General features: G+C 37.5%; 1 protein-coding gene across 5 annotated transcripts in view; it reads left to right on the plus strand.

Annotated features, from left to right (window-relative positions):
- CUNH9orf135 (chromosome unknown C9orf135 homolog) overlaps positions 1 to 23,320 on the plus strand; it is a 239,423-nt gene that overhangs the window by 14,228 nt on the left and 201,875 nt on the right. For 3 of the 5 annotated variants that reach the window (XM_029203432.1, XM_029203427.1, XM_029203428.1), the window contains one exon: positions 13,910 to 14,079. The exons of 1 other annotated variant lie outside the window; for it this stretch is intronic. In XM_029203432.1, coding sequence (XP_029059265.1) covers positions 14,069 to 14,079 — 11 coding nt within the window. In that variant the 5' untranslated portion in view covers positions 13,910 to 14,068. Of the gene's footprint in view, positions 1 to 13,852; positions 14,080 to 23,320 lie in introns of those variants that run through there. One more of the 5 variants, XM_029203429.1, reaches the window with a different exon arrangement.

Raw genomic sequence — 23,320 nt, forward strand, 5'->3', positions numbered from 1 at the left:
CAAGAAACTTCTTTTCTAAAGCAGATTATCCTATTCACCTATAGTCTTGTTTAGTTGCAAATCTACTTTGCATACCAAGACTTTCTTTTCAAATAGTGCAAATGAAAACTTTTGAGTATCCACTGATTGGAAGATCAGAAACTCTCAATCAGTATATGGAGATGTAACTTGTTTAAACAAAGTATAATCAGGCTTTTATTTCAGAAATTATATTTGGAAAGATCTAAACTGCTCCCTGATACCTTTTTGACTATGTAAATAAGACTTTTTCAGTTTAAATTATAAACCAGAATTGAAACTCAGTGTCATACAATTTAATTCCTTTGTTTTTAAGAGGGAGTTAATTGTATATTATTAGCAGCCAAGTGTAGATTTTAAAATTAAGATGGTTTTTTAAAAATCAGATTTGTCCTTTTGAATTCTAGCACGGGGTTATACAAGCAAGCTGTCGGTTCATTCCTATATATATTTTGACCTTAAGACAAGAACTTACATCACTAGGAAGTAATTTTCTAGCCTAGTATATTTTTAAGCTTTCGAGAACTCATAGAGGAGAAAGTTTAAAAAAAATTTACATTATTTTCGATAGCTATTTGCTAGTAGATATGATATTGGAAACCCATGAATTATCTGGATGGGGAAAACTGGTTTTCTTTAATTCCTAGATTTTTCCCGTTTTCAGCCAGCACTTAGATCGACTCTGCTGCAAGAAAAAGACTGGAACTAAAAAGCTCCATGTTGTATTTTGAGGCATCATTGTTGCGTGTGTGTGTGTGTGTGCGTGTGTGTGTGTGTGTGTATTTTAAGATCACTCATGTCAGAGAAAAGTTTGTTTCATGACACTGGCCTCCACTCTATGTACTTGAACATAATTAAATTGAAATGTTAAGGATATTGATAGAAATATTTTAAAGATTCTTTTCAATACTTGCCTTCCTTATTAGGCAGAATTCTTAGCATATTTCCTCTTCTCTTGATGGTATTGATTATGCAGGTCATACCTCCAGACCAAGCCTCCTGCTAACCTCCACACAACTTCCAAAGTGATTTTTCTAATACACAAAAATGACCATGTCATTTCTGTGCTTCACAGCTTTCAGCTACTCTTTACCAACCACCAAAGAAAAATCCAGATTTTTGTTTATGATACAAAAGGCTTCCATAATCTGAACCAACTTACTGTTTCTGGACTTTATTCTCAGTGTTAGACTCTGTGCTTGGATTGAAGAGAGAGATGAGAAGTGAATCTTATAACCTTTAAGAGTTCACAGATTGTGAACTGGTGCTGCTACTCAGTAACTGTAATGGTCTGGTTAATGCATAAAGCAGGAGTCACCGTGGCATTTCAGAATCCCGGGTGATTATATCCAATGAACAAGTCTATTTTGGTCATAATAAAGAAGCCTAGAACTGCCCTGGGAAGAGGAGATGGCTGTCAGGTAAATGAGCCTTGAAAAATTGTAGTAATAGCAGGAGAAGGAGGCTCTGCTGATAGTAATACCACTCATATGTCTGCAGGTAAATAATTATAACCCATGTTTTATGCAAAAATACCATCTCTTTTCCCTCTATTTTATGTAGCCCTCAAAACAACTCATTGAGATCTTATCAGTATCCTCAATTCACAGGTAAGGAATGAGATGAAATTACTGTATTCAAGATTAAACAGCAAATTAAGTCAGACTTCCCTCTGTCACCAAATTATGTGATCACCATGGATAAAACTTCTGGGTTTACTCTCTGATCCAAGATCAAGGAAGTAGAAAGGAATGGGATTCCAGGTTCTTGAGCTGAGCCTTTCCCCTGCCATCATGGAGCAGCCTCATGGAACTATCTGTACTCTTGTTTTAAACCAAAACAAGGGATCATCACTGTGTTTACCTTGTGCCTGGCACTGTGTTAAATGCTTTACATATATTGCATTTAATCCTTAACAACCCTATAAGGTAACTGCTTTATTTTTCTCCATTGTCTAGATGAGGAAAATAGGGCTTAGAAAATCAGCTTAACCCAAAGGTACATAATGAGTTAGTGGCAGAGCTAGATCTTGAACCCAGATCAACTGTGTGACAGAGCCCATGTTCTTCTGTTGAGCCTTCCTCTAAGAGAATGGTTAGAAGTTTGGGGGTTTTTTTCTTTTTAAAATCGAGGATAGCTAACTCTAGAATTTTGAATGTCACACACCAGCTTTTTACAGGGTCCTTCCTCTTTTCTCTTTGATTCAAAGCCATACTGATTAAATGAAAGGGTATGATGACAACTTATTTCTTCTTTGATCTTCTCATATCCTCAACCTTATTTCTTAGTGCTCCAGTATTACTAAGCCATTAAAATTGCTAAAAGTCAGATTATTTATTATTGCCTTAGTATAAAAATCCTATAAAATAAGGATTTTATAGTAAAAGAAATGTAGAGTAGAAATAACACCAAGATTAGAATCTGAAAACCTGATGTTCCAGTCCTGATTCTGCCCCTTTCTAGCTATGTGTCCTTAGTCCAGCCTTTTCAACTATTTTGAGGTGTCTATTTTCTTAAGTTTAAATTGTCAATAACGTTTCCCCTGTGCCTCCCCTCATAGAACATATGGAATATTAAACCAATCAGTTTAGTCAGTAATTCAGTAAAAACAAAACAACCTCAAACATCTGTATCCTGAATTCTCTCACTTTTAAATTAATTTCTATGAAAACCCTCAGAGTACCATGTGAGAATAGTTGAAGAATTTCATTGATTTATCTCTGGAAAATTAAGCCTAACTGATCTCTCTATTTTGATTTGCAGGTTTTAATTTCAAATAGAAAATAGTTTTTTAAATACTATCAGTGTACCAATCACTTTATGTAAAAAATAGATATTTAAGACATATACTCAGAGGGAAAAGACTCTTGAAAACCTCTTTCCTCCCTTTCAGTTCATGAATTGTAATTATGGCAGTTAAGTAGGTGTGTATTCTTTAGTTATTATGAGATCCCTGACTGCTGGTTTCTCCACCAATGCACATTTTGAGAAAAAGTCATGAATAATATTTTCCTTCTTCAGCCTCCCCACAATTCTTTATTTTCTGATTCTAAATAGTTGTTGTTTTTTTTTTTTTTTGCTATGGCAGACTGGCTGGAATCACTTTGATCTTGGCCAGAACAAATAGAAGATTAATGAAATAGAGCTAACCCCTAGCTTCCGAATGACAGAGCTAGCTCACCATTCACAACAGTCACCTTTCCTTTAATCCTTTTGCCCCTGAGTCTCAGTTCTTTCCTCCTAACTCTAATGTTCTCCTACTTCTCATGGGCTGGGGGAATTCCTTTGTATGTTGACCTGGAAACCTGGATTTAGTGGTCATTGGTGTGGATGCAGTACCTGTGAGTGATGATGTTGTCATCCAGGGAGAGCAAATGAATGTGAAAGAAAGGAACAGTATCAATAGGACAATGCTGTGCATGGAAGACCTCATTTATTATTACAATTTAAATGTATTGCACCAAGTAATTTTCTTGTTGGTATTTGAAAGGTTTTCATTAGCTAAATATATAATTATACACATAAATAAAGTCTGACATTTACTGCAAAATCAGAAGGCTTAAGATCTTTGAAAAGAAAGGTGGATATACCTGATCTCAGAGTGGAAAGTCTTCCTAAACATGTTACCCAAGTCAGAAGACATAAAGAAACAAGATTGATAGATTTTATATGTATATATATATATATATATATATATATATATATATATATAATCACATTAATCAAGTTTGAAAGATAAAAATAAAATAAGAAAAAGACATATAGTCAATATTCTTAATATATAAATAGCCCATATAGAAATCAGCAAATGATAAGCAAACCAATAACTGTCCAATGAACATGTTATTATTGTTCAAAAGGTAAATCTTTTCAAAAGAAGGAAATGTATTATTATTTAGTTATTATCATTTAAATGTACTTAACTAGTAACATGGAAATGTTAGCAGAAAGCGGGTTAAGATAAGGAGACATTGCAGAGGATTTATTGTTGCAATGGAGTTCAAATTAATGGAGCTAATGGTCTAATTAGAATATACTGTGTGGGTTCCACTATCAGTGGCATCAGTTACTCCCTAAGTTAATGATATTATAATAGAAAACCCATAATAAAATAAGCCAAAGGGTAACTGGAGTTGAAGCTATGTGTGCTCTAACTTGTTCTACTTTTAGGGAAGTTCTAGGCACAAGTTTGGGAGAGGTCTAGAACATGTTATAATAGGAAATTACAAGGGAGTAGTATTGAGCTGTCAGCAAAACTTAAGAAACTTCTTGGGAAACTTCTTAGTCCTATTGGCATCAACCTGCCAATGAAGATATGGTTAGTGCAAATAATGTTTTGTGGATTCATAGTGCCTCACCTGTTCTACTGAGCAGTCAGCAGTGCTTGGATGAAACTCGTGGATTTGGCAACTATAAAGAGACTTCTGACGTGGTGGCTCTTGTAAACTACCTTGAGATTTTAATATTGATGTCAGTCTGCAGATTGGATTCCTTTCTTTCTTCTCTTCTGTTTTACTGCCACCAAAAAGGGCTGTGCCCTCCCAAAGGAGTTTAAAAAGATAGAATAGAGAGCAGAACATATGAGGAAATGTTAAAGCAAACTAGTAGTCAAATAAATGCAATTTTAAATAATAACTCTTCATCAAAATTTTTTTCAAAGTTCTTTTTTTAATGTTAATACTCTGTATTATCAGATACCACTGATTTCTTACCAAGATTCATCCCACCTCAACTTTTTTTTTTTTTTTTACTGACAGAATCCTTATGTTTACTCTAGGATAGACTCCAGATAGGCTTAAGGTTTAGCTATAGTCTTTCTGGTAGTCCCATTCTTCTTATCAGCGACTGGTTTAGGAGAGGGCATGTCACCCATTTCCAGCGAGTGAGACCTGAGGGAAGTTTGCTATTGGGCTCCTGGGAAAGAGTTCCTCTTCCTAGGAAGGAGACACAAGGAGATATGATCCATTTTTATTTCTGGTTCTGGTCTTGCTGGGATGTTCAGCCCAGAACTGCTTCAACTATCTTGTAATCCTGAGGGCAAAGTAGAGAGAAGAAGAATGATTTTATTGAGCCATTTAATCAAGCAGTACTAAAAACTGCCTCCCTCCCTCCTTCCCTCAATATTTCTTTCCTTCTTTCATTTCTCTTTCTTATTTTCTACGATGCATATATATAGGATAGAAAAATCTTGAGGTTAAAAAAAGAAAATTGCTGCTACTTGAATGACATGTTGCAAATCGACCCAAGTGGGAACTCTATTAGATGATGACATGAATATTAGCAACTGTGATTAATACCAGAGAGGGAATTGGCAATGCAAAGAGAGAAGTAGACATTCATATTTAGCACATAATTATTTTCCCTAATGTTCCCTTTGAAAATATTTGTTGACAAATTTAGGTCTCAAATGATTGAAAATGAACATCTGGACTGTGTCACGGTCCCACTTAGAGTCAAATGGTGATCCTTGTGCAGTGAGAATGAAGGAGAACAGCAGATGGGGATGTCTTGGGAGTTTAGTGGCACCTACCTGGATATAAAACTGAAAATTCCGTCCCTGTCCCTGATGCCGAATGAGAATAACAAGGACAAAGTTTTGAGGATAAAGGAAAGAAATTTAGTAATTTGCCAGCAAATGAGGAGGGCAGCAGACTAACATCTTGAAAATTAGTGTCCTACTCTCTGAAAGAGGGTAGGTCTATTTAAGGAGAAATTTGAGGGTGGGGTTGGCAGGACTACATGACTGAGACCTCTCTGGGCTGGCGCTACTTCTTTTGATATTTCCGTGATTCTTGGCCATTACGGTTGTCTGCTTCCAGTCAAGATGTGCTGACTGTTTTTCTGCTGACTGCTTGGTCCTATGCACCTGTGACTCAAGAAGAGCTATTCAAACAATATAGCACTTATCAGCATAGTTAGCAGAGAGAAACAGCATGTGTACGTTATTTGATTTAATGCATAAGTTAAAAGAGAAAGTTAGTTGTTAAATTTTTAACTCTATATTTGGCTATAGATGTTGCTTGTCCTCTTAGTGCAAGAGAACCCAGAAATAAATGGTGTTAAAAAAACTCTCCTCATGGCAAAGTTTGCTTCAGAGCATTTCCTTCCCCTATTCCCTCAGCTTGTAGAAGTTGGAAGTCTGCATTTGAAGTTTGATATAAACCATATGGCATATTTTGGAGGCTCCTGAGATGTACAACATTGCTCTATATGTTCCTGCCTCCTCACCTTTCTTATGCTGCTCTCTCTGCCTTTATTGCCCTTTCTTCCCCAAATGGTACCTGGCTCTAGGTTAAGAAATACTACCATTAGCAGTTATCTATAAATTCTAGCCTTGGACAGAAGACAAAAATCTTTATATTCCTCTCCAAAATATACAAGCCCTACCTATCTAATCTGAGAAGCAGAATGTGCATGATCATTGTATTGACAGTGTTACTTGTAAGCTCAGACTGATGGAAAGACCAGATACACGCTCCTTGGGTAGATCAAGCAGGGTTTAATTATCTAAAGGAAATATAAAAGGAAATCAGCACAATCATGATACACATCGCAGAGGTCAGCAACATATTTCAGGACAGATGGGGGTTCCTGCTTCTGAAATCCTCACCACTGGGTGCATAGTTACACATAATAACATCTGAATAAGAGTAATATTATTCTTAGTAGTCTTTCACTTTGCATTTAGACTTAAGTACACAGGACTGGATCAGTTCTCTAAGTAGACTGCCTGGATATGTGCTGGGGACCACTTCTTTGGAGCCAGGAGCACCTCTTTAAACTCAGATTTATACTGTGGAAATAAATGAAGACTAACCAAATGAAAGCAAGCAGAGGCTGTTTATTCAGAGCTTGCTATAGTAAGGGAGTCAGCCACTGTCACTTGTGTTTTAGCAGAGACTCAAAGGCAGGCAGAGGAGCGGAAAAAAGAGAAGGTTTCATGTATGCCCTGATTGGAAGCTGTTGGCATGAGGAAGCTGTAGGCAGGCTGGGGACAAATATTAGTAAAGCTGTCAGTTATTAATCAAGTCCTGGCCATTTGAGATCAGTTGTTACAGGGTTTACTGTTTGGCTTCCTGGACCATCACTGGAGATAGAAGTTTGACTTCCTGCAAGTCTGACTTATAGCAGGCTGGCTTCCTGGGGCTGGTTGATTTCCTGGCCAAGTTGTTGCAGGTTGTGGGTCAGAGATCTATTTTTATATATGATTTGGTCATTGTTATTTTTACATTAAACCTCTCAATACAGAACACAATATGATTATAGGAGGCAGTACAGTACAGTACACTACAGTGAAGCTAAGCCTAAACAGCCCCTATTCGTCACTCTTGGTGCATGCAAACTATTGTATCCTAATCCTAGTATATTCATTTTTTGTTTGTTTCTTTTCTTTTGTTTTTTTATACTGCAGGCTCTTATTAGTCATCAGTTTTATACACATCAGTGTATACATGTCAATCCCAATCGCCCAATTCAGCACACCACCATCTCCACCCCACCGCGGATTTCCCCCCTTGGTGTCCATACGTTTGTTCTCTATATCTGTGTCTCAACTTCTGCCCTGCAAACCGATTCATCTGTACCATTTTTCTAGGTTCCACATACATGCATTAAGGTACGATATTTTTCTCTTTCTGACTTACTTCACTCTGTATGACAGTCTCTAGATCCATCCACGTCTCAACAAATGACTCAATTTCGTTCCTTTTTATCGCTGAGTAATATTCCATTGTATATATGTACCACATCTTCTTTATCCATTTGTATGCTGATGGGCATTTAGGTTGCTTCCGTGACCTGGCTATTGTAGATAGTGCTGCAATGAACATTGGGGTGCATGTGTCTTTTTGAACTATGGTTTTCTCTGGGTAAATGCCCAGTAGTGGGACTGCTGGATCATATGGTAATTCTCTTTTTAGTTTTTTAAGGAACCTCCATACTGTTCTCCATAGTGGCTGTATCAATTAACATTCCCACCAGCAGTGCAAGAGGGTTCCCTTTTCTCCACACCCTCTCCAGCATTTGTTGTTTGTAGATTTTCTGATGATGCCCATTCTAACTGGTGTGAGGTGATACCTCATTGTAGTTTTGATTTGCATTTCTCTAATAATTAGTGGTGTTGAGCATTCTTTCATGTGCTTCGTGGCCATCTGTATGTCTTCTTTGGAGAAATGTCTATTTAGGTCTTCTGCCCATTTTTGGATTGGGTTGTTTGTTTCTTTAATATTGAGTTGCATGACTGTTTATATATTTTGGAGATTAATCCTTTGTCCGTTGATTTGTTTGCAAATATTTTCTCCCATTCTGAGGGTTGTCTTTTCGTCTTGTTTATGGCTTCCTTTGCCATGCAAAAGCTTTGACATTTCATTAGGTCCCATTTGTTTATTTTTGTTTTTATTTCCATTACTCTAGGAGGTGGATCAAAAAATATCTTGCTGTGATTTATGTCAAAGAGTGTTCTTCCTATGTTTTCCTCTAAGAGTTTTATAGTGTCTGGTCTTACATATACATCTCAAGTCCATTTTGAGTTTATTTTTGTGTATGGTGTTAGGGAGTGTTCTAATTTCATTCTTTTACATATAGCTGTCCAGTTTTCAAGCACCATTTATTGTAGAGACTGTCTTTTCTCCATTGTATATCCTTGCCTCCTTTGTCATAGATTAGTTGACCATAGGTGCGTGGGATTATCTCTGGGCTTGCTATCTTGTTCCATTGGTCTATGTTTCTGTTTTTGTGCCAGTACCATATTGTCTTGATTACTGTAGCTTTGTAGTATAGTCTGAAGTCAGGGAGTCTCATTCCTCCAGCTCCATTTTTCTTCTTCAAGACTGTTTTAGCTATTTGGGTTCTTTTGTGTCTCCATACAAATTTTAAGATGATTTGTTCTAGTTCCGTAAAAACTGCCATTGGTAATTTGATAGGGATTGCATTGAATCTGTAGATTGCTTTGGGTAGTAGAATCATTTTCACAATACTGATTCTTCCAGTCCAAGAACATGGTATATAGATGGGTCTTGTTTTTGTATCCATTCAGCAAGCCTGTGTCTTTTGGTTGGAGCATTTAGTCCATTCACATTTAAGGTAATTATTGATATGTATGTTCCTAGGACCATTTTCTTAATTATTTTGGGTTTGTTTTTGTAGGCCATTCTCTTCTCTTGTGTTTCCCACTTAGAGAAGTTCCTTTAGCATTTGTTGTAGAGGTGGTTTGGTGGTGCTAAATTCTCTTAGCTTTTGCTTGTCTGTAAAGCTTTTGATTTCTCCATCAAATCTGAATGAAATCCTTGCTGAGTAGAGTAATCTTGGTTGTAGGTTCTTCCCTTTCATCACTTTAAGTATATCATGCACTCCCTTCTGGCTTGTAGAGTTTCTGCTGAGAAATCAGCTGTTAGCCTTATGGAAGTTCCCTTGTATGTTGTCATTTTTACCTTGCTGCTTTCAATAATTTTTCTTTGCCTTTAATTTTTGCCAATTTGATTACTATGTGTCTTGGTGTGTTTCTCCTTGGGTTTATCCTATATGGGACTAGCTGCGCTTCCTGGACTTGGGTGGCTCTTTCCTTTCCCATGTTAGGGAAGTTTTCAACTATAATCTCTTCAAATATTTTCTCGGGTCCTTTCTCTCTCTGTTCTCCTTTTGGGACCCCTATAATGCGAATGATGTTGCGTTTAATGTTGTCCCAGAGGTCTCTTAGGCTGTCCTCATTTCTTTTCATTCTTTTTTCTTTATTCTGTTCTGCAGCAGTGAATTCCACCATTCTGTCTTCCAGGTCACTTATCCATTCTTCTGCCTCAGTTATTCTGCTATTGATTCCTTTTAGTGTAGTTTTCATTTCAGTAATTGTATTGTTCATCTCTGTTTGTTTGTTCTTTAATTCTTCTAGGCCTTTGTTAAACATTTCTTGCATCTTCTCGATCTTTGCCTCCATTCTTTTTCCGAGGTCCTGGATCATCTTCACTATCATTATTCTGAATTCTTTTTCTGGAAGGTTGCCTATCTCCACTTCATTTAGTTGTTTTTCTGAGGTTTTATCTTGTTCCTTCATCTGGTACATAGCTCTCTGCCTTTTTATCTTGTCTATCTTTCTGTGAATGTGGCTTTTTTTCCCCACAGGCTGCAGGATTGTAGTTCTTCTTCTACTGTCTGCCCTCTGGTGGATGAGGCTATCTAAGAGGCTTGATGGGAGGGACTGGTGGTGGGTAGAGCTCTCTCTCTCTCTCTCTTTTTAATATTTATTTATTTATTTGTCTGTGCCAGGTCTTAGCTGCGGCACGTAAGATGTTCGTTGCCATGTGCAGGATCTTTAGTTGTGAAATGCAGGATCTTTTGTTGCAGCATGTGAACTCTTAGTTGCAGTATGTGGGATCCAACCAGGGATTGAACCTGGGCCTCCTGCATTGCGATCGTGGAGTCTTAACTTCTGGAGCACCAGGGAAGTCCCAATCCTGGTATAATCTTAAACTTAGCAATGCAGAGTCAGAATGGGGTCACTTTGCCAGAAGCCTCCGGGAGTCATGCTAACAAACCCTTAGATCAGCTGTAAAGTTTATCCTGAAATTAGAAAAGTAATATGAACAAGAAACGGAAAGCAAACAGAAGTGATGACTGGTTGTTCTCCCAAAACAGCTTCATGGCCATCATGTTTCATCCACAAACCTTAATGCAACCACTGTGTAAGCCTTTGCAGTAGCTCTCCACTGCTGTCTCTCAGGTTTAAGTGATTTAGGACTGTGTCATCTGATAAAGCTACTCATGGAGCTGTAATGATAAGTTGGGAAACTTGCTGAAGGATTTGATGATATATTCTGACAGCTAAATCGCCCTTGGACAGGATACCACATACATGTGCTCAGAGACTCTTTCTGGGAATTGTAGAGGTACTGCTACGTCCTTGGCATGGGAGTTTAGATTGGAAGGAAGCAAAAGACACTGAAAAGTAAATGAGCCAATCTTTCTCCCTTGGGTTTTGTTTGAACAGGAAGAGAGATTAATTGTCAATTACTGAACTTATTTCTTTTTCCTTTTTTTTTTTTTTTCCGGTATGCGGGCCTCTCACTGTTGTGGCCTCTCCCATTGCGCAGCACAGGCTCCGGACGCGCAGGCTCAGCGGCCATGGCTCATGGGCCCAACCGCTCTGCCGCATGTGGGATCTTCCCGGACCGGGGCATGAACCCGTGTCCCCTGCATCGGCAGGCGGACTCTCAACCACTGCGCCACCAGGGAAGCCCTGAACTTATTTTTATACATGCATTTAAAAATATAGCGCTTCTGTGGCTAACAATGAGTAGTAACAATAATGAAACTTTGACAGTGTTTTCGTACCATTCATTTAGAAACATTTCTGCTTGCATTACCAGAGGCCGTATTACTTAAGCTTCCCCAACCCCCAGCTGTCTGAGATGTTGTATGAATCCTGTGTCTCAAGTAATTTCAAGTGAGATTGAAGAACAAACTAATTTCAACTCAATCTAATCGAATAAGCATTTAATGACGGCATACCTTGTTCTGAGCACTGTCATCTTATATATTATCAAGGCATGATATTTTATTCCTGATCTTGAAACATAAAGAAGTGCAAGTTAAAGAATACATTGGGCCTTCCCTGGTGGCGCAGTGGTTGAGAGTCCGCCTGCCGATGCAGGGGACACGGGTTTGTGCCCGGGTCTGGGAAGATCCCACGTGCCGCGGAGCGGCTGGGCCCATGAGCCATGGCCGCTGAGCCTGCGCGTCCGGAGCGCCTGTGCTCCACGACGGGAGAGGCCACAACAGTGAGAGGCCCGCGTACCGCAAAAAAAAAAAAAAAAAAAGAATACGTTGGAAAAGCTTCATAAGAACCACTAGTAAAATTAAAAGTAGTTTCACTTTTGAAGTCAATGGGAAATATAGTAGCAAATAAAGCATACTCCATAGAGTAGACAGAAATAAAAGGAAAGCAAGAAAATATTGAAAAGAAAAAAAGATAATATAACTAGACAAAAAATAAGTTATAACAAAGAAAATGGTTTAAATTTCCTTTGTGAAAAGGAAAGATTAACTATATTCTATCTATAAATGAACCCTATCCTAAATGATGCTAGATGACTAAGAATAAAAAGTGAGGTGAGATGCACCAGGAAAACACAAATAACCACAGAGTAGATGTTTCAATATTAATCTCAAACAAGTGTAATTCAAAGTCAAAATAATTAAAATGGAACGAAGGACACAATTTTACATTGATGAAAATAGCAATCAAAATATCCTCTTTTAGCAAAGATTATAAGAACTAGGCTCATTGGAGAGTATAAACTAGCAGACTTTTTTCAGCCCTCTTCTACTTAATGTCAGTCATCAGTCATATGACTGATAGGGCCATCTGACACCATTCACTTCACCTTCCCAATCCACTTGCTGCTCATTAGGGATACTTTCTGTACATCAAGATGTGGCTTATCATCTTTGGGCATTTTTTAGTAGAACTTTCTGAAATATCACTTCTTTTAGTTTTCTTTTGCTGCATAACAAATTACCATAAATTTAATGGCTTAAGACAACACTCATATAATAGCTCACGGTTCTATAGGTCAGAAGTCTGGGCAGACTTCACTTGTTCTCTAAAGAGGGTTTCACATGGCCAAGATCAGGTGTCAGCTGGACTGGACTCTTTATGGAGTATCGGGGAAATAAATCACTTCCAAGCTTATTCCGGTTGTTGGCAGAACTCACTTCCCTACAATTGTAGGACTGGAGTGTCCATTTTCCTACTAGCTGTCAGATATGGACCACTCTTATAGCTCCTAGAGGCCACTCTCCCATCCTTTAAATGGCTTCTCCATCTTCAAAACTAGCAACAGTGCCTTGAATCCTTCTGTTTTAGATCCCTCTGAGCTTCCCTTCTGCCAATGGACAGAGAAAACTCTCTGCTTTCAAAGGGCTTGTGTGATTAGATTAAGTTCACCTGGATAATCTCCCTTTTGGTTAACCCAAAATCAACTGATTAGTACTTTAAATTGCATCTACAAAATCCCATTTGCCATGTAATATAACATAATCACAGATGTAATATTGTATTCATCATATTCGTACCCAGATTAGTGCAGGAAATCTTGGGGTGGAGGGGAGCATAGATTTTAGGATTCTGCCTACCACACTGCTCTTTAGGTCCTTCTGCACTTACTACCTTGTGAATCCTAAAGGCTCAGCAGCCTTTGTATATTTTGTAGTCTCTCTCTTAATTTTAACAAAATTAAAGTTTTTGTTTTCCACATACTTGTGGCTTTCATAAGATTTCCATGATGAGAGGGGGAAACTACTGATTAATGCATCCATGTTCACATTGAAAGTTTCTCTGTTTTTGAGAGTGATTTATCCCTTAATCAAATTGTTTTCTGATTCCGAGATTTGTTTCTTTAGAATTTTGGTTCAGAGTTATCTCACATGCTGCATCTAATAATTTGAATATCTGATTTAGGGAGTGGTAGGGGACCTAAATCTGTTCTTTGTTGCTTTTGCTCATCCTAGCTTATTTCCTTCTATATTTGCCAGTACTTTTTGTGAGCTCACATTTGTTGAATTTAATCTGGGGGAATCCTGAGAGTCTAAATTGGGGATAGTTTGCTTCAGAGAGGATTTGTATTTTCATAGACTCCTTCAATTGTTGTTTTAAAGGCCCTAGGCTTCATGCAGGAGGCTTGCTAAAAGCTTTCCAACCTTGCCAGAGGTCCAAAAGCTTTGTCTCCAGATGGTAGTTCTGATCCTAGGATTAGCCTTGGGACATACTTACATTTTGAATTTGTTTATTTCTCCCTGATCTGGTTTCAGTTCACCTATTTTCTGTTTCTTCCTCCCTCCTTCCCTCTCTCTCTTCCTTCCTTTTTCATATCCTCTCTTACTTACTTCCTCTCCTGCTTAGGTTGTGCTAATAAAAGCACAGAATCAAATGTATGGGACACAGTAGCTCCACTGTACTCAGCACTGGTAAGAGTAAAATATTGTGCTCTATTCTGAGAACACTTTTTTAAGGAGATCATGATCAAAGTGATGTACATCCAGAGGTTCAGCCATAATAAAGATGAAGAACAGGTAAGTTTGTTTACTTTGTTTACCTGGGAAAAGAGAAGCCATGTTATAACTCTTCAAATCTCTGAAAGGATCTTGTGCTCGAGAGAAATAAGGCTTATCTTTCATTTTCAAGAAGCAGAAGCAACAGGTGCATCAAGCAAGGAGGTTCACATTAGCTCAGCATAAGATGGAACCTATGATTATACTTGTACAGTATTGGAATGGGCCACCTTTGTGAATTGTGTGCTCTAGACTCTGAGCTCTAGACTCTGAGCTTACTATTCTCAGCAGTAGTTTAGAGGCCAGGAGTACATTTCTACTTTGACTAAGATGCTGTACCAAATAACCTTTACTCTCCCTTCCTATGAGCCCAGATACTAGGCTTGTTTATTCCATGACTCTTATACATTTAGATAAAAAATAAGAAATGATACCCATCTGGGAGAAACATTTATCCCACATTCTGACTATAATGGAAGGAAATTTTGTGTCACAGTTTTGAAGAAAACTTTCAAATTGGTAAATAAGAGTAATCGTTAATATATTTTACTTCCAAAATAATTTTTATAATGTGCCAAGAAAAAAAGGCAGTTAATTATTACACAAAATATTCTCCTCATGCATATCAACAGTGGGAGAAAATATGACGTATTTTTCAAGAATAATGACAAGGTTCACTCAAAAATAGAAATTTAGTTCATCTTAAACTAAATAGAACAGACACTAAATGAGAAGAGATGACACAGCATGAGCTATATGATTACATTTAAAATACTCTGCAGGCCAGAAGGGAGTGGCATGATTATTTAAAGTGATGAAAGGGAAAAACCTACAACCAACATTACTCTACCCAGCAATGCTCTCATTCAGATTTGACAGAGAAATCAAAAGCTTTACAGACAAGCAAAAGCTAAGAGAATTCAGTGCCACCAGAGCACCTTTGCAACAAATGCTAAAGGAACTTCTCTAGTCAGGAAACACAAGGGAAGAAGAAGACCCACAAAAACAAACCTAAAATAATTAAGAAAATGGTAATAGGAACATACGCATCAATAATTACCTTAAATGTAAATGGATTAAATGCCCCAACCAAAATACACAGACTGGCTGAATGGATACAAAAATAAGACCCATCTATATGCTGTCTACAAGAGACCCACCTCAGAACAAGGGACGCATACAGACTGAAACTGAGGGGATGGAAGAAGATATTCCATGCAAATGAAAGTCAAAAGAAAGCTGGAGTAGCAATACTCGTATCAGATAAAATAGACTTTAAAATAAAGACTGTTGCAAGAGATAAGGAAGGACACTACATAATGATCAAGGGATCAGTCCAAGAAGAAGATATAACAAGTATAAATATTTATGCACCCAACATAGGAACACCTCAATACATAAGGCAAATGCTAACAACCATAAAAGGGGGAATCGACAGTAACACAATAATAGCGGACTTTAACACCCCACTTACACCAATGGACAGATCATCCAAACAGAAAATAAATAAAGAAACACAAGCTTTAAATGACACAATAGACCAGATAGATTCAGTTGGTATTTATAGGACATTCCACCCGAAAGTGACAGAATACACTTTCTTCTCAAGTGCACATGGAACATTCTCCAGGATAGATCACATCTTGGGTCTGAAATCAAGCCTCAGTAAATTTAAGAAAATTGAAATTGTATGAAGCATCTTTTCTGACCACAACACTATGAGATTAGAAATCAACTACAGGAAAAAAAAGAGCTGTAAAAAACAGAAATACATGGAGGCTAAACAGTGCACTACTAGATAACCAAGAGATCACTGAAGAAATCAAAGAGGAAATTAAAAAATACATAGAAACAAATGACAATGAAAACACAACAACCCAAAGCCTATGGGACACAGCAAAAGCGTTCTAAGAGGGAAGTTTATAGCAATTCAATCTCACCTCAAGAAACAAGAAAAATCACAAATAAACTATCTAACCTTACACCTAAAGCAACTAGAGAAAGAAGAACAAAGAAAACCCAAAGTCAGTAGAAGGAAAGAAAGCATAAAGATCAGAGCAGGAATAAATGAAATAGAAATGAAGAAAACAATATCAAATATCAATAAAATTAAAAGTTGGTTCTGGGCTTCCCTGGTGGCGCAGTGGTTGAGAGTCTGCCTGCTGATGCCGGGGACATGGGTTCGTGCCCCGGTCCGGGAAGATCCCACGTGCTGCGGAATGGCTAGGCCCGTGAGCCTGTGCGTCCGGAGCCTGTGCTCTGCAACAGGAGAGGCCACAACAGCGAGAGGCCCACATACTGCAAAAAAAAAAAAAAAAAAAAAAAGTTGGGTCTTTGAGAAGATAAACAAAATTGATAAACCTTTAGCCAGATACATCAAGAAAAAAGGGAGAGGACTCACATCAATAAAATTAAAATGAAAAAGAAATTACAACTGACACCACAGAAATACAAAGGATTATAAGAGACTACTACAAGCAACTATATGCCAATAAAATAGACAACCTTGAAGAAATGGACAAATTCTTGGAAAGATACAATTTTCCAAGACTGAACCAGGAAGAATTAGAAAATATAAACAGACCTATCACAAGTAATGAAATTGAAACAGTACACTACTTAATAATGAAGTGATCACTGAAGAAATCAAAGAGGAAATAAAAAAATACCTAGAAACAAATGACAATGGAGACACAACGGCCCAAAACCCATGGGGTGCAGCAAAAGCAGTTCTAAGGGGGAAGTTTATAGCAATACAAGCCCACCTTAAGAAGCAGGAAACATCTCGAATAAACAACCTAACCTTGCACCTAAAGCAATTAGAGAAAGAAGAACAAAAAAACCCCAAAGCTAGCAGAAGGAAAGAAATCATAAAACTCAGATCAGAAATAAATGAAAAAGAAATGAAGGAAACAATAGCAAAGATCAATAAAGCTAAAAGCTGGTTCTTTGAGAAGATAAACAAAATAGATAAACCACTAGCCAGACTCATCAAGAAAAAAAGGGAGAAGACTCAAATCAATAGAATTAGAAATGAAAAAGGAGAAGTAACAACTGACACTGCAGAAATAAAAAAGATCATGAGAGATTACTACAAGCAACTCTATGCCAATAAAACGGACAATCTGGAAGAAATGGAAAAATTCTCAGAAATGCACAACCTGCCAAGACTGAATCAGGAAGAAATAGAAAATATGAACAGACCAATCACAAGCACTGAAATTGAAACTGTGATTAAAAATCTTCCAACAAACAAAAGCCCAGGACCAGATGGCTTCACAGGCAAATTCTATCAAACATTTAGAGAAGAGCTAACACCTATCCTTCTCAAACTCTTCCAAAATATAGCAGAGGGAGGAACACTCCCAAATTCCTTCTACGAGGCCACCATCACCTTGATACCAAAACCAGACAAGGATGTCACAAGAAAGAAAACTACAGGCCAATATCACTGATGAACATAGATGCAAAATCCTCAGCAAAATACTAGCAAACAGAATCCAACAGCACATTAAAAGGATCATACACCATGATCAAGTGGGGTTTATTCCAGGAATGCAAGGATTCTTCAATATACGCAAATCTATCAATGTGATAAACCATATTAACAAATTGAAGGAGAAAAACCATATGATCACCTCAATAGATGCAGAGAAAGCTTTTGACAAAATTCAACACCCATTTATGATAAAAACTCTGCAGAAGGTAGGCATAGAGGGAACTTTCCTCAACATAATAAAGGCCATATATGACAAGCCCACAGCCAACATTATCCTCAATGGTGAAAAACTGAAAGCATTTCCACTAAGATCAGGAACAAGACAAGGTTGCCCACTCTCACCACTGTTATTCAACATAGTTTTGGAAGTTTTAGCCACAGCAATCAGAGAAGAAAAGGAAATAAAAGGAATCCAAATCGGAAAAGAAGAAGTAAAGCTGTCACTGTTTGCAGATGACATGATACTATACATAGAGAATCCTAAAGATGCTACCAGAAAACTACTAGAGCTAATCAATGAATTTGGTAAAGTAGCAGGATACAAAATTAATGCACAGAAATCTCTGGCATTCCTATATACTAATGATGAAAGATCTGAAATTGAAATCAAGAAAACACTCCCATTTACCATTGCAACAAAAAGAATAAAATATCTAGGAATAAACCTACCTAAGGAGACAAAAGACCTGTATGCAGAAAATTATAAGACACTGATGAAAGAAATTAAAGATGATACAAATAGATGGAGAGATATACCATGTTCTTGGATTGGAAGAATCAACATTGTGAAAATGACTCTGCTACTCAAAGCAATCTACAGATTCAATGCAATCCCTATCAAACTACCAATGGCATTTTTCACAGAACTAGAACAAAAAATTTCACAATTCGTATGGAAACACAAAAGACCCCGAATAGCCAAAGCAATCTTGAGAACGAAAAAAGGAGCTGGAGGAATCAGGCTCCCTGACTTCAGACTATACTACAAAGCTACAGTAATCAAGACAGTATGGTACTGGCACAAAAACAGAAAGATAGATCAATGGAACAGGATAGAAAGCCCAGAGATAAACCCACGCATATATGGACACCTTATCTTTGATAAAGGTGGCAGGAACGTACAGTGGAGAAAGGACAGCCTCTTCAATAAGTGGCGCTGGGAAAACTGGACAGATACATGTAAAAGTTTGAGATTAGATCACTCCCTAACACCATACACAAAAATAAGCTCAAAATGGATTAAAGACCTAAATGTAAGGCCAGAAACTATCACACTCTTAGAGGAAAACATAGGCAGAACACTCTATGACATAAATCACAGCAAGATCCTTTCTGACCCACCTCCTAGAGTAATGGAAATAAAAACAAAAATAAACAAATGGGACCTAATGAAACTTCAAAGCTTTTGCACAGCAAAGGAAACCGTAAACAAGACCAAAAGACAACCCTCAGAATGGGAGAAAATATTTGCAAATGAATCAACTGACAAAGGATTAATCTCCAAAATTTACAAGCAGCTCATGCAGCTCAATAACAAAAAAACAAACAACCCAATCCAAAAATGGGCAGAAGACCTAAATAGACATTTCTCCAAAGAAGATATACAGACTGCCAACAAACACATGAAAGAATGCTCAACATCATTAATCATTAGAGAAATGCAAATCAAAAGTACAATGAGATATCATCTTGCACCAGTCAGAATGGCCATCATCATAGGATCTAGAAACAATAAATGCTGGAGAGGGTGTGGAGAAAAGGGAACACTCTTGCACTGCTGGTGGGAATGTGAATTGGTTCAGCCACTATGGAGAACAGTATGGAGGTTCCTTTAAAAACTACGAATAGAACTACCATATGACCCAGCAATCCCACTACTGGGCATATACCCTGAGAAAACCAAAATTCAAAAAGAGTCATGTACCAAAATGTTCATTGCAGCTCTTTTTACAATAGCCTGGAGATGGAAACAACCTACGTGTCCATCATCGGATGAATGGATAAAGAAGATGTGGCACATATATACAATGGAATATTACTCAGCCATAAAAAGAAACGAATTTGAGCTATTTGTAATGAGGTGGATAGACCTAGAGTCTGTCATACAGAGTGAAGTAAGTCAGAAAGAAAAAGACAAATACCGTATGCTAACACATATATATGGAATTTAAGAAGAAAAAAATAATGTCATGAAGAACCTAGGGGTAAGACACACTTCAAACTATACTACAAAGCTACAGGAATCAAGACAGTATGGTACTAGCACAAAAACAGAAATATAGATCAATGGTACAGGATAGAAGCCCAGAGATAAACTCACACACATATGATAACCTAATTTATGACAAAGGAGGCAGGAACATACAATAGAGAAAAGACAGCCTCTTCAATAAATGGTGCTGGGAAAACTGGACAGCTACATGTAAAAGAATGAAATTAGAACACTGCCTAACACCATACAGAAAAACAAACTCAAAATGGATTAAAGACCTAAATGTGAGACCAGACACTATAAAACCCTTAGAAGAAAACATAGGAAAAACACTCTTTGACATAAATGGCAGCAAGATCTTTTTTGACCAACCTCCTAGAGTAATGAAAATAAAAACAAAAATAAACAAATGAGACCTAATGAAACTTAAAAGCTTTTGCACAGCAGAGGAAACTGTAAACAAGACGAAAAGACAACCCTCAGAATGGGAGAAAATATTTGCAAATGAAGCAACTGACAAAGGATTAATCTCCAAAATTTACAAGCAGCTCATGCAGCTCAATATCAAGAAAACAAAGAACCCAATCCAAAAATGGACAGAAGACCTAAATAGACATTTCTCCAAAGATATACAAATGGCCAACAAACACATGAAAGGATGTTCAACATCACTAATCATTAGAGAAATGCAAATCAAAACTACAGTGAGGTATCACCTCACACCAGTCAGAATGGTCATCATCAAAAAATCCCCAAAGAATAGATGCTGGAGAGGGTGTTGAGAAAAGGGAACGCTCTTGCACTGTTGGTGGGAATGTAAATTGATACAGCCACTATGGAGAACAGTATGGAGGTTCCTTAGAAAACTAACAATAGAACTAACATATGGCCAGCAATCCCACTACTGGGCATATACCCTGAGAAAAGCATAATTCAAAAAGAGTCATTACCACAGTGTTCACTGCGGCACTATTTACAGTAGCCAAGACATGGAAGAAACCTAAGTGTCCATCGACAGATGAATGGATAAAGAAATGTGGCACATATATACAATGGAATATTACTCAGCCATAAAAAGAAACAAAATTGAGTTATTTGTAGGGAGGTAGATGGACCTAGAGTCTGTCATACAGAGTGAAGTAAGTCAGAAGGAAAAAAACAAATACTGTATGCTAATACCTATATATGGAATCTAAAAAAAAAAAAAAGGTTCCGATGAACCTAGGAGCAGGAGAGGAATAAAGACGCAGACGTAGAGAATGGACTTGAGGACACGGGGAGAGGGAAGGGTAAGCTGGGACGAAGTGAGAGAGTAGCATTGACATATAGACACTACCAAATGTAAAATAGATAGCTAGTGGGAAGCAGTTGCATAGCACAGGGTCATCAGCTCAGTGCTTTGTGACCACCTAGAGGGTTGGGATAGGGAGGGTGGGAGGGAGACGCAAGAGGGAGGGGATATGGGGATATATGTATACATATAGCTGATTCACTTTGTTATACAGCAGAAACTAACACAACATTGTAAAGCAATTATACTTCAATAAAGACATTAAAAAAAATAATGGAAATGCTGAATTGACTATTTAATAAATTCCCATGCTGAGAGTTGCAGTTCCAGAAGTGCCTCTTGCATGACAGGACTTAATCAATACTAGTTAATAATGGTTTGAGGGCAGGTCAATGCCTAATATGTTTGCAGTACAAATTAGAAGCACAGAGGTATCATACTCAAGGTTAAATTCTTCTAGAAAAGACTGGTGGTAGTTATGAATAGTTAAAGGAAAGGAAAGAAGATTGAAGCTTTCATTGGTGTTGATTCCTTTGAGAGTTCCTGGGTCGTTAAACATGAGCTTATTCATATAAACTTTGGCCCTGATTTCTAGGTTTTACTATTTTTCTTTCATATTTTTCATGTAACTGAATTGTACCAGATTGTCTTGGGTGCTCAGCAGTAGATTCTGATTCTAATATCCATACCGCTTCTCACAGAAGGAAGAAGAGGAACAGGAAGCAGGGAGAGGGAAGGCAGAAGAGAGGAGAGGAAAGAAGGAAAGAAGATGAGTAGAGATGGAAGAGGAAGGGATAAGTGGAGGAAAAGTGGGGAAAAGGAAAAGAAGAAGGGAGAGGTGGGAGAGAGGTCAGGAGATGGGGGGACAGAGGGAGCGGGGAGGACCAGACACCTCTCATTCATTTTGACAAACTGGTGAACTCTAACTTTTTTATACAAAATATTTGAAAGTGGGCCCCTAGATGTATATATGGAGGTCCTTATTTCTGGGGAACTAAAAAATTACTATGCAACCCTTGATTAGGACATAAACACTCAGTTTTAAGCTTCTAAGTTTTATACAATTTAAATACAAGTTTTCAATAGACTTAAACTAGATTCAACATGGCGATGGTACAAATTAATTTTCTTACATAATTAAAATTTTTCTGTCAGGTAATTGCATGACATTTGGTAGAAGAATTTTAATGCTGGGAGAGGATACAATGATGGTGACTTTGGAAGGTCCTGAGCAGGGGCTTTTCCAAGAACTGAGCAGACTATTAAGACAGGAAGGAAAGGAGATGGTAAAGAGGTTAACCTCTGTAGGCATTTACATCTGGTTGGGTTACACCTGTTTTAGGTTTGCGGTTCTTGTCAGGTCTTCTTGGCAACCTCTTTAAGGACCTGATAAAGCTAATAAAGAAGTATACTAGAGTAGGCTCAGATGAAGGGATTCCCACTTCCCTAGTTGGTCTGCCTGTAATTATCTTACAGAGAAGTCCTGTTTCAGCCACCTGAGCTGTGATTTTCTAACCCCAAGGATGTTATGGTGAAGAGATTAATATAATAAAAGGCATTGCATTAAGCCCTACACTACATTGGTTTGATGAAGCTTGAGGAAAATAGGAATAACTCAAGTATGTTGAGGATCAGTGATTTTATAAAGAATAAAGCTTATTAATGGTCTTGAAAAGATTCCATATGAATACGAAACCATTGTTATCACTGGTAACATCAAAATATCTTGCCAACACTTTTCTGATTCAGACTATTAAATTTCATATTAAAATATGATTAAAAGATATTCATTAAATAGACCTTGTAGACAGACAAAGCTTGAATAACAGTGAAGTACAGTTAGGAAACTACACAAACAACAAGCACATTTTAGAATACTTTTCCAAAATGATAAGGACAAAGTTGGGATGTAGTAATAGCATTAGTAATTGAAATTTAATTGAGGGCTGAGCATGTATTAGGAACTGTTCCTTCTGCTTTCAATATATTTATCATCTTATGTAATTCTCACAAAACCCCTCTGCAATAAATACTGTTCTATTACTGGTAAGGACGGAATGAGGAACGAAAAATTCCACAGAATGTACTGATGTATACAAAGAGAATAGAATACGTCTGAACTTGAGGGTATCAGAGAGTTAATTTCCTACATCTCAGCTCAAGGATGTTGAAAAGTATTTAGTAGACACAGAAGACAATAAAGTTTATAAAGCTGATATAAAGAGGAAAGAGGAAAGAGCTGATATAAAGAGGGAAAAAG

This window comes from Monodon monoceros, unplaced genomic scaffold (genome assembly GCF_005190385.1).
Source record: "Monodon monoceros isolate NGI ecotype Baffin Bay Population unplaced genomic scaffold, NGI_Narwhal_1 Super_Scaffold_5, whole genome shotgun sequence".
Lineage (NCBI taxonomy): Eukaryota > Metazoa > Chordata > Mammalia > Artiodactyla > Monodontidae > Monodon > Monodon monoceros.